Genomic DNA, 12,798 nt, shown 5'->3' on the forward strand with positions numbered 1-12,798 from the left:
ATTTGAATCTTGTGGTTGTTAAAACCCATTGCCACTTGGCCCATTATTTCCAATCTTTTACTCAAAATCTTCACCTAAGTTTTCAAATAAGGCTTCATGCAAGCTGTGGTCATATGCACACTTTATGGGAGGTTTTCTAGCATCCAGTGTTGAAACCTCATACACTTTCAGCTTTAGAAATCTTTCCTTTGTTAGAATATTGTTGGTGAGTTGAAAGTCAATCAACCAAGACTTTCTAAATCTTTGCAAGATCTTCATTATTGCAGGATTTCTAGCAATACAAAGGAGCCATTTGCCCATAAATTTTGAGCCCACTTTATTTAAAATTTTTCCTTTAATTGTTAATAAATATCTTTGTTAGATTGCTGCTTTACCAAAAAATTAAGCTGTTAGGTTGTGGGCCAACAATGTACATCAAGCCTTAAGACTTGCATGCACATGCAGCTCAATTGTATGTGGAGATAAAAAAATGATAAACTACGCCCATCATGGGGAATCAGATAGTTCTTAACAAGCAAACAATAAATGCAGGCAACAAGATTAGAACATAGGACCTTCTAGGAACCATAGCTCTCATTCAGTTATACCATGTTAAGCAACCATTTTGACTAAAAGCTTAAGCTTTTAAGTTGTGGGCCAAGAGTGTACATCAAGCCTCAACAATTTTCGAAAAATCTCCTGGAAGAATCTATATAAAAGCTCAAATCTTCAAAAACTCATGCAACTCCTTGAAATAACCTAATAATCTTTGTATTTCCAGCCATTAATGAAATATAATTGGTTTAAATGCTCTTTATGAACCAGAACAATCTTCATAAAAGCTCAAATCTTCAAGAAATCTCGCAACACATATTCTTGGAAGTACATTGGAAATCATTTCCAAAATAGCTCCTTGAAATAAGCTAATAATCTTTATATTTCCAGCCATTGTTGATGAAATATGATTGTCTTAAATGCTCTTTACGAACATTAATATATTAAGTCAATTTCCTGCGCACTTAAATCCTGAGCGAATCGGGGGCAGCTCACAATTTTGTACAGTTTCATTCTTAACTTGTTTCCATAGTTTCTCATCCAAGAACAAAGTATGGGACAGCTCAGATGAGAATATGCTTTCTCAATTTGTTTGACTAGATTTTTCAAAACAACTAAAGAAAATCTTAATGAGTTCATGACTTAATTGGGTGATATGTGTCAAATATGTATGGGATACCTTAACATCAAGTAGTACATGTGTTCTTAATTTACCTACAATTACAACACTCAAGTACAAATATTAGCACAAGTGTGTTACCTCAATGTTAAATGTTTTGTTATCAACAAAAGTGGTAATGAAAGCTTGGGCCTACTGAATTTTTTGTTATTGTTTTTTAAGAGGGAAAAAAAACTCTCCTGGCCATTTTTCTGCATGCATACCTTTTGGAGTTGTCATATGGATTTAGTGTTACTTTAGTAATGATAAGGATATGGTTATCTTATATTATAGTCAATAACTAGTGAATAAATTTGAGGGAAAATGGAGAGACCAGAAGTGTGTTATGAAACTTACAATGCCAATCCTTACTAACCAAATGAGAAAATCATTACATACTTTATGAAGATGAGATGAAGGTTGTGTAGTCACTGGTTCAACCCCCCCTCCCCCCCAAAAACCCCCAATCTTCCTATATATATATAATGAGTTTGAGAGAGAGGTTATTGAAGAATTTACCATTCAGTGCTAAAAATATAAAGAGAAACAATCTGACTGAGTAAGCCCAAGAGTGCTTTAATATTTCTGAACACTGAACAATTTTATCCTACCAGCTGCTCAAAGAAATGGCAGATAGTGCCAATCTACATCTGAGCCTGGTATTATTTATTAACTAATATTTTATTCTGCTAACTGAAATCACAAAAAAAAGGCCTTGGATGTTGTGTCATCTGACATTATCCTAGTTTTTTACACTTGTGACATAAATTACCACATGAAGCAAGCTTCACTGTTTTTCTGGCCAACTTGGTTATATTTTGTCTAGAGATATAAATAAAATATTAAATTATTAATACAATTTTGAAGGGGGTTGTTGTTTTGGATGCGTGGTTTTTTCCAACATATATCAATGTGCAAGGGGTGGCAATATATTCATAACCATAGATATGCATTGTTTGTTTGTCTGTTTGTTTTTTAATATATATTTTTTCACAAACAGGAGGCAAATATGCGTCCATGCAACTATCAAGAACACTTTCTGGCTTAACAAACCTCTTATTCAATAAAAGGTATGCTTTAGTACTACTCTCTCTCTGTCTCTCTCTCTCTCGATGGCTGGTTGTCTATATGTCTTGCCCCCCAAGGGATGCAAAAATATATCTCTCAATTCCTCATCCTTCCTCTGACAAGGGACCACCCTACTTATTGCGATCCAATCATTTATTTTTTCCTACCTCAAAAGGGTACAGTTGTCTTTACCTTTTTTAGTTCTAGCCATCGGTAAAATTTCTCCCCTTTGTCTTATTACTATTTTTTTTTTCAATAGTTGGTTAGCTGTGGTGATTTTATGTTTAGGATTTATATGCTTAATATATGCATTTTTGTTTTTTTTTGTTTTATTTGCAAGACTTGGAATATAACAAATTTTTCAAAAGTACTATTACATGGATTTTAGTCTAGCTCAGATTTACACCCAAAACTGTATACCTTAAAACTTTTTTATTAAATGTATTGTATTGTGTGTGTGGTTCCTACTAGTTGTAGGGTGTGACTAGGAAAATTATCTATGTGAAATAAGTTGTGCTAAAAAAATAAAATAAAATAAAATATGCAAATGTGTACTTCGCTTGTGTAACACAAATTATTTATACATAGAGCCGGTCCCAAGCCTGAATAAAGGAGTAGGGTTGTGTTAGGTAGCTGACAACCAACATAAAACTTTGTCAGATCTAATTATTATTGATTCTTACCAAATTCACCTTGATCAAAGGAATAGACCAGGCTAGTATAAAAGGGAGAGGGTTAGCAAGTTAACACAAGAAACTAAGATACGATTAGTAACTTGGAATATAGGGACTCTTATGGGAAAAAGTATGGAAATAGTGGAAATAATGTTGAGAAGGAAAATGAACTTAATTTGCCTTCAAGAGACGAAATGGGTAGGAGAAAAAGTTAGAGAAATTGAAAAATCAAGATTTAAACTTTGATGCATTGGTAAAGAGAAACATAAAAAAGGGGTGGGTATTATTGTAGATAGAGACCTAAAATATAATGTAATAGATGCTAAAAGAATAGGGGATAGGATCATTAAAATGAAGATAGCTTTAGGCTTGGAGATATTGAACATCATTAGTGCGTATGCTCCCCAAATAGGCTTAGCAGAAAATTTGAAAAGACAATTTGGGAAGATATGGATAGTATTTTACAAGGGATACTAAGGTTTGAAAAGACATTCATAGGAACTGATTTGAATAGTCACATTGGCAAGGATAATGTAGGACATGAGAGGATACATGGAGGCCATGGATATAGAGATAAAAATGAGGCCGGTGATTTAATCTTAGATTTTGCCATGTCTTATGATTGGTTATATTAAATGCTTGCTTTATAAAAAGAGAAGAACATTTAATAAATTTTAAGAGTAGGTACAATAAAAGCCAAATAGATTTCTTCGTAACTAAGAACGGGGACTATCTATCTTGTAAGGATTGTAAAGTTGTTCCAAGTGAAAGTTTGGCTACACAACATAGAGTCGTAGTATTATATATTCATATTAAAAAATGGAAGAGAAGTAGTAGCATAAATCAACACAAGAGGACTAGTTGGTGGATCTTGAAGGGAGATAATATAGTAAAATTTCAAGATAAAATGAACAAAGAGTGTGATTGGATAGTAGGGGATAAGATTGATGCAAATACTGTTTGAAATAAAATGGCAAATTCTATCATAAGGATAGCAAAAGAGGTTTTAGGTGACTCCTCCAAAGGAAGATACTCGGGTAGTAAAGAAAGTTGGTGGTGGGATCAAAAGTCCAAAAAGTCGTTAAGACAAAAAGAAATTGGTATAAAATATGGCAAAATTGTAGAAATATAGAAAACCTTGAAAAATATAAAGAAATGAGAAAAAATGCAAAAAAGACTATCAATGAAGCTAAACATAGAGCTTATGATACTTTATATACTAAACTAGATACAAAAGAAGGAGAAAAAGACATTTATAGACTTGTTAGAGCTAGAGAAAGAAAATGCAAAAATTTAGGTGATGTAAAATGTATAAAGGACGAGAATGATAATGTCTTAAAAGACAAAAGAGAGGTGGCGGAGATACTTTGATAAGTTATTTAATGAAAACCAAAATGAAAGATTGAACTTGGAAGTGACAAATGAAGAGAAGATTTAAAATAGGAGATTTATTTGCAAATTAGAGCCCTTGAAGTTAAGATTGCATTAAAAAAGATGAAAAGTGGGAAATCTATAGGATCAGATAAAATACCAATTGAAGTTTGGAAATGTTTAGGGGATAAAGGAATTATTTGGTTAACTAATATTATAAAAACCAAGAAAATGTCAGAAGAATGGAGGTAAAGTCGTTAGTACCTTTGTATAAAAACAAAGGCGATATTCAAAATTGTAATAACTATTGTGGAATTAAGATTATGAGTCATAAGATGAAATTATGGGAAAGGGTAATTGAACATAGAATAAGATTAGAAACGAAGACTTTAGAAAATCAATTTGGTTTTATGCCTAGGAGATCAACAATAGAAGCTATTTATCTTTTAAGAAGTTTAATAAAAAAGTTTAGGGATGAGAAGGAGGACTTGCATATGGTTTTTATTGACCAAGAGAAAGCTTATGATGGAGTACCTAGGGAAGTGCTTTGGTGGGTTTTAGAAAAGAAGGGAGTTTGCAGTATATATACGGACATCATTAATGGTATGTATGATAGAGTAGTGACTAGCGTTAGGACTGTAGGAGGAGATTCTAGAGAGTTTCCAATCACAATACGAATACATCAAGGTTCTACTTTCAGTCATTATCTTTTTATATTAGTAATTGATAAAATTACTAGAAATTTTCAAAATGAGATCCCTTGGTGTATATTATTTGCAGATGATATCGTGTTGATTGATGATAGTAGGAGTGGGTGGAATCTAAGCTAGAACTTTGGAGAGCCACATTAGAGTCTAAATGGTTTAGGAGAAGTAGGAATAAGACAGAATATATGAAATGTAATTTCAGTAATGTAAGGAGTAGCAATAGAGAGAAGATTAAACTGGATAGTCAAAAGATTAATAACACTGATAGATGTAGGCATCTGGGATCTATTATGTAAGGTGAAGGGGAAATTGAAGAAGATGTAGTACATAGAATTAAGACAAGTTGGGTAAAATGGCGGAGTGCGTCAAATGGATAATTAGGAATAAGACAGAATATATGAAATGTAATTTCAGTAATGTAAGGAGTAGCAATAGAGAGAAGATTAAACTGGATAGTCAAGAGATTAATAACACTGATAGATTTAGGCATCTGGGATCTATTATGTAAGGTGAAGGGGAAAGTGAAGAAGATGTAGTACTTGTGTGATCGTAGAATATGCTTAAAATTAAAAGAAAAGTTTATAAGACAGCTATAAGGGTAGCTATGCTTTATGGTTCGGAATGGTGGACAACTAAGAAACCGCATGTACAAAAAATGAAAGTTACTGAGATGCATATGTTAAGATGGATGAGAGGTTTGACTTTAAAAGATAAAATAAGAAATGAACATATACGCAATAATTTAGGCATAACATCAGTTGAAAATAAGATAAGGGAGGGGTGATTTAGATGGTTTGGGCATTTGAAACGTAGGCCTAGTAGAGCACCCATAAGGAGGGGTGAGTTAGTTATGGTTTTTGGAGAAGGGGTAGGGGTAGGCCTAAAATAACTTGGAATGAGGTATAGTGAGGAAGGATTTAATAGCCCTTAATCTAATAGAGGAAAATGCTCTATATTGTGTGAATTAGCGAAAAAGGATTCATGTAGCCGACCTCACCTAGTGGGGCTTAAGGCTTCTTCTTGTTGTTGCTGTTGTAAATTTTCAGTGCACAATTGCACAGAGAACAAGAACACATTGCCACTGTTTTTTTTTTTTTTTGATGGTTGAGCATATTTAGGTGATACTTGTACACTCGTAGTACCCATTTTGTCTTATGGATCCTTGCTTATATGTTATATGACGAGTCTATGACACTTCCCTACCACTCACTCTCCTGACTTGCGTCCAGATAAGACTGTTCTATAATTAATGAACAATAAACTATTACGCTGAAATACTGGTAAATGGAGACAAATAGTTCTAGAGAAGTAAGAATTCAGCATGAGTAAAGAGAATAGCCTTTTTTTTTTACAGTATTCTTATCATGCTTCATCACCTGTTTATTGAATTCAATTGGTAAGATTTTATTGCTGTCTTCTGTAGAAAGAATTATCTGTATAAACAAATTGCTGTGTTCTCGTCACTACTCATCATCTGGTTATTGATTCAGTTGGTAGGATTGCATCTTTGCCTTCTGTTGAAAGAAGTATTTGAGTAGACAAAGCCTGGTAGATGATTTGAATTTGGTTATGATTTTGTGCAGATTTAATATAGTTTGAACTTATATATGTTGCATATACTTATTTTTGGGCCTTGATGAGCCTCATTCATCTTAATCTTTGATCTGAACATGGATTTTCTATACATGCACACACACATGCACAGAAGGGCATGCTTCTTACTTCAAGGTTGGAGTCTTCTGTGCTTGACATGCATGAGCACAGAGGGATGTGAAAACTTCATATATGACAAAGTCAAGCACATGCATGCATGCCTTGTCTGCTTCTGTATTTGAGTTCCTGCATTAACAGATGATTGTTTTTGGAATTGGCAGAAATCTGGATAAGTGGCCAGACAGCAAGCGTAAACGTTTAAAGCCTGGAAAAGTGTCTCCTCTTCGACCTGTTCCAGATCATATACAAAGGCCTTCTTATGTCAATTCTCAGCAAGCACCTGGAATTGCTAGTGGACCAGAAGTGCATGATGAAAGGGGGATAGACTGCATGAGAGCTTCTGGACGGCTTGCAGCTCAGGTTCTTGAATACGCAGGGACTCTAGTCAAGGTGATATTGTGATTTCTCTGGTCTTGCTAGTCCTTTGAAAATATTTCTAAATTTCAGTAGAATTGGTAACTAAAACTCAGATGTGAGACTATAAGATGATTAGGTCACCATATCCAAATACAAACTCGAAGAAAATATATAATCCTTTCAGATCAATGAGCTCTCTTTGTCCCTGACCTAGTATTGGGGAATTAGGAATTTGGACTTTGGATATGGTTTTTTGTGAAGTTTTTACAACACTGCAAAATTATAATGAGTTTCATATAAACCCACACAGGTCCAAATCCAAGGCCTGAAATCCATAATCTATACCCCCAAACACAACCTAACTGATTTTTTTTTTCTCTTTTTGGCTCTTTGTTATATGTTTCAAGTGGCTGTAATGTGCATGATGATACACATAAAATTTTTAGGTTGGCATTTTATAGCTAGTGAGGTAAGAGATTGAGAATGAATTGTGTATGCACTATCTTGCAGGGATGTTTTCTACATTCAACTGAAGTCTTAGTTGTTCTATTCGCAGCCAGGCATAAAGACAGATGAAATTGACCAAGCAGTTCACCAAATGATTATTGATAATGGAGCGTATCCTTCACCTCTGGGCTATGGTGGGTTTCCAAAGAGTGTCTGCACATCAGTGAATGAGTGCATTTGCCATGGAATACCTGATTCCCGTGCACTTGAGGTCTTCTTATTTTGAATGGTTTCATTACTCCATCCTGATTTTGTAAGGCATGTACATTTGAAGAAATCCAGGAAATTGATACTTCTTGTATTTGCAGGATGGTGACATAATTAATATCGATGTCACAGTTTATCTAAATGTGAGCTCTCTGTTGCCTGTAGTTTTGGAGCCTAAGCTCATGAAGTTAAATTTGGTGAAATGGGTCATTTGTTTTTTGTTTAAACCGAGAAAAAAATTTAAAAATTGTAAAAAAAGAAGTCCTTTTTCCTTCTGCATATGTCTCTAGACGGACTGACTTTTCCTTCTTGTAATATTGATGACTGTGGGAGCAAGAATATGCTACTGCTTTCATTTTAAACAACAAGAGTTTGTTGCTTCTTTAATATTTTCTTCCTGTTTTTCATTTTCTAAATAACAGGAGTTTATTACTTCAATTGTTTGCTTATTGCATGACATTTTTTTCCCATTTGTAAATGTTGTTGTCTTGCATATATTGCAGCTTCCTATTACCAAGGTTTAGTTCATCCATCTTCTAACCTAATCGCAACATGCAGGGTTATCATGGTGATACATCAGCTACCTTCTTTTGCGGAGATGTTGATGATGACGCTAGAAACTTGGTTCAGGTATTTTCCTTGAATGTTGCTCTAAACATAATTCTTTGTGTTTTCTTAAATTTGTGTTTCCTCAATGAATCAATAGTCTTCATTACATATAGTTTAAAAATCAGTCTACTGTTATAAGTTCACAACATTTTTGTGATTTAACAATCTTAGTCTTATTTATTTTTAAAATGATCTCCTCATACAAGGAGTTCACAATCTTTTATGTTTGGGTAGTGTCAATACTGGGCTCTGATGGACCGCGTGGTTGCCAACAAATTTGGTGACTGTTTTGAAAACTAAGTATAGACAATCAAACTAATTATTATCCAACTTACCCTTTTATTTTAAAAAACGGTGTGGCCACTTTATTTAAGTTTTTTAGAAGGCAAAGTAAAGGGAAGCCTTTTTTTTTAAAGAGTTTTAGGTTCGGGAGTACAATTGTGAATGGAGATGGTAATCTCTTAATTCCTTTTGAGTGAAATTAAGAGACTAGCACCCTAAAACACTCATTCTAATGGTTACTGCTTTTACTTTGTGTGAGTCCCTCAAGGAAAACCAATGTTTGTAATAAAAATACCAAAATTTCATGAAAAATTGAAAGGTTGTAGGTGTCACGGGTCGAATATTTCACATCTTTGTGAAAGGACCGTGCGGCATTAGCTAAAGCACTCATGTTTCTAGTGTTTACCACAATTCACCAACAAAACACTTTCATTGTCATTCAAGCAAAATTAATCGGAAGCAATAAGTAACTAATGAAAGCAATGACACTTAAGCAGTAAACATTGAAGCAATGTAATTCATTATCAACACCTCTATTAACAATGTGCGTCTAGAGAGGGAGGCAAGTAGGCTAAACGCGTTGACAATAGCTAGTGAGTTTTACAAGTTGTTGAACACTCACCCTCCCCTAAAGAGCTTTTTATGCTATTCTCACTCTACCACTAGGAAACATCAATATGACTGAAAAATAACCCTGCACTAGTATTTATATGATGGAAACCCATCCCAAACGCACGAGACAAGCGGTCACAGGCAAGCATAATGCCTTGAACAAACTCGGCTCTTGACGCAAGGACCGATTGACCATCTTCAAAGGCCAGTTGACCTATCTTGCTCTCAAGCAACACTAAAAGACCATCCTTTGAGGGGCAGTCAACTACCTACAGTGGACATGTATCGCCTTTTATTTATTTATTTATTTTGCAAACATGGTTTCGTTACCCAAAACCCATTCAAAAAGGCTATCATAACTTAAACTCATGGAGACCTTACTATTTTGGTGTCTTTCCAAAAACGACGAAGATTCACGCAAACAACAAAAAGAAAGAGAGAAAGAGAAGAAAAGATTTTTGATTTTTGATTTTTTTTTGTTATGGTTGAATCTACCAAAGTAGACTATCTACATATCCTCTAGAGAGGAATCAAACCATCTGTAGTTCATCAAAACATTTTCAAATTATAGAATTTAGAAAACGTTTTGACGATTCCTGAACACTGATGCTGCGTTTGGGAGCGTGGATTTTGGACCTAGGATTTGGATTTGGGTGGATTTGGACAAATTTCAATACAATTTTATATTACATTTTACTAAAATCTAATACAAATCCAAATCTAAGGTCTCTCCAAATAAAAGGTTTAAGTTTTTAATTGAAAAATCCATATTTATGAAAAAAAAAATTGAATTTAAAAGAAACTCTCTACAAGAGCAGAGCCTTGAAACCTTATTAAATTTAGAAAAGCAAACATTTCTCCACCCTCAAGCAAGTGATTACTTTGAGTCGTCATAGTGTATGCAGCCTTTTTCTTACTTTTATGTAGAGAGATTGTTTCCTATGACTCAAACTCATAACCAACTGGTCACAAAGGAGCAACCTTACCGTTGATCCAAGGCTTGCCCTCTTGGAGAAATAAACAATGAAATTCAATTTTATAAAGTATGCAATTTTTGAAATATGGGATGCCAAAACTAAATATGGTCTAGCATAGTGCATGTAAACCCCTCTTACTACATTAAGAACTCACAAAAATGTGCAAAAACACTAAAATTTCATGATAGAAACCCACTTCACAATAACATATATGACTTCATGCAAAACAATAATGAAATTTGAAAATAAATCAAAATAGGGTGATAGAACTGACCTGAAGACATGTAGCAATGTATTTCAAGTGGTGGATTCATTATTTAAGTGCACACACCCAAAAGAACCCAAAATAAAGAAGGAAGATTGATGTAATCCCTTCAAAACATCTTCCTAAATGGTACTCTTTCTCTCACCCCTAAACAACTCGAACTCTTTGTATTTCTCACCCTTACCCCCCACTTGGACGTGGAGGAAATAAACCACACCATGGATGGTGGAGGGAAATGGGATTAGAGATTTTGAATTTCAAATTCACCACCATAACTACCAACTGCCAACCAACAATAGCCTTGGTCGTTGCCGGACATGTAGCAATGGCTGAGACACTTGGCACACCCAAATGCACCAACCAATCAAATCAAAACAATTCAAATTTTGAATATTTATTGAACTGGTCAATTGTTCCATAGGGACCGGCCAACCACTATTAGGGTGGCGCCAAAAGGTTCTTTGCGCATGCACAAAAAAAGGGTTGACTGTCATCAAATGGCTGGTCATTCGCCTATGCAACATTTCTTCACTCTTTGTTTTTTAACTTAATTCTTCAAATATTCAGCTAAGTTATACATTTGTTTAGGCAAAAGAAGACTAATAGACTATTGACAGGTGGATGGATACTAATGAAGCTCCTTACTAGTTACAGAAGAATCATTACTTCACCTTTCACACAGTCAATGTGTTAATGAAATACAATTTCTAATTCAATTTCAAATATAACCATTATTTTCTATGGAAAAATAAAATCAAAGATGACAACAACCATAGAGGAACCTATAAAACAATGGATCTAGACTCTGTTGGAATAGAAGAATAGAAAAACAGAAAAAACAGAGAAGAAAAATATTGAAGAATATCTCTTTAATTTATTGACTTGATGAATAAATTACATATATAAAAAGCTACAGTGCTGCAGCACTTTTTGCTGGATTTTTGAGATTCTTTTCTATTTTTTCACTACTTAAAATGATTGGGATAAGGCCACTATTTATAGGGCAGAGTACATGGGGAATAGATGGGAAATTTTAATATTCTAGGAACTTAACAACTCATTAAATAAACCTAGAAACAAGGCAAAGAATATGACAAGTTCCTAGACTAAATAACTCACTCCTGTGCTATTAATGGATGACAGTTATGTTCCACTTCGAAAAACTGAACAGAACTTTGAATAAGAATCACACTGGCTGCAACTTGTTGACTGGATAATTTTATTGCTGAATGTTTGCTGGCTATAAGCTGAGTTGTCTCCTGACTTTTCAACTAAATAACTGAATTAATTAACTTCAGTAGGTTCACGGCTTTCTCACAAATTCCCCTCTAAAGCCGTGAGTCCTAACATGTCTCTGAACTTCAAAAACTTCTCAGTAGTAATAGGTTTTGTGAGCATGTCTGCTTGGTGTTCATTAATGCTGATGAATTCTACCTGAATTTCTTCCTTCTGCACAAGGTCACGAATAAAGTGATGTCTGACCTCAATATGCTTTGTCCTAGCATGAAAAACTAGGTTCTTAGTTAGAGCTATTGTTGACATATTATCACAATAAATGGTTGTAGGACCCTCTTGCTTCAGTCCTAAATCACTAAGTAATTTCCTCAGCCAACCTCCTTCACAAGCAACCTCTATTGTTGAAATATATTCTGCTTCTGCAGATGACAAGGCAACAGTGTTTTGCTTTCTTGAACACCATGAAATGGTGCCATTTCCAAAGCAGAAAACATATGCCGATATGCTTTTTCAATCATCAACTGATCTGGCCCAATCACTGTTAGTCAAACCGGTCAAAACAAACTCAGAATCTTTGCTGTACTTCAGTCCAAGTTTTAGTGTGCCTTTAAGGTATCTTAATACCCTTTTTGCTGCTGCATAATGAAGTGCACCTGGTCTGTGCATGAACCTAGACAACATGCTAACAGCTTGTGTAATATCAGGCCTAGTATGAGTCAAGTAAATAAGGGATCCAACTAAACTCCTACTGATTTTCGTCGAATTTCTTAGCTCCGTCATCAAAATTTAATTTTTCATTTAGAGTCATAGGAGTACTTACAGCCTTACAGTCCTTCATATGAAATTTATTCAAGATATTAGCTGCATACTTTTCTTGGGAAATGAAAATTTCCCTTCTTACTTGCTTAACTTGCATCTCGAGGAAGTACTTCATGATCCCTAAGTCCGTCATCTCAAAATTTTTCATCATTGAGTGCTTGAATCAAATCATCAACGTACAAGCAAACAATGATGAAATTAG

The 12,798-nt window shown here is 34.4% G+C and overlaps 1 protein-coding gene across 2 annotated transcripts in view; it reads left to right on the forward strand.

Annotated features, from left to right (window-relative positions):
- Window positions 1-12,798, forward strand: part of LOC131162044 (methionine aminopeptidase 1D, chloroplastic/mitochondrial) — a 53,963-nt gene that overhangs the window by 12,202 nt on the left and 28,963 nt on the right. For both annotated transcript variants that reach the window (XM_058118156.1, XM_058118164.1), the window contains exons 2-6: window positions 2,193-2,262; window positions 6,887-7,115; window positions 7,639-7,800; window positions 7,898-7,939; window positions 8,355-8,426. In XM_058118156.1, coding sequence (XP_057974139.1) covers window positions 2,193-2,262; window positions 6,887-7,115; window positions 7,639-7,800; window positions 7,898-7,939; window positions 8,355-8,426 — 575 coding nt within the window. The remainder of the gene's footprint in view (window positions 1-2,192; window positions 2,263-6,886; window positions 7,116-7,638; window positions 7,801-7,897; window positions 7,940-8,354; window positions 8,427-12,798) is intronic.

This window comes from Malania oleifera, chromosome 1 (assembly GCF_029873635.1).
Source record: "Malania oleifera isolate guangnan ecotype guangnan chromosome 1, ASM2987363v1, whole genome shotgun sequence".
Lineage (NCBI taxonomy): Eukaryota > Viridiplantae > Streptophyta > Magnoliopsida > Santalales > Ximeniaceae > Malania > Malania oleifera.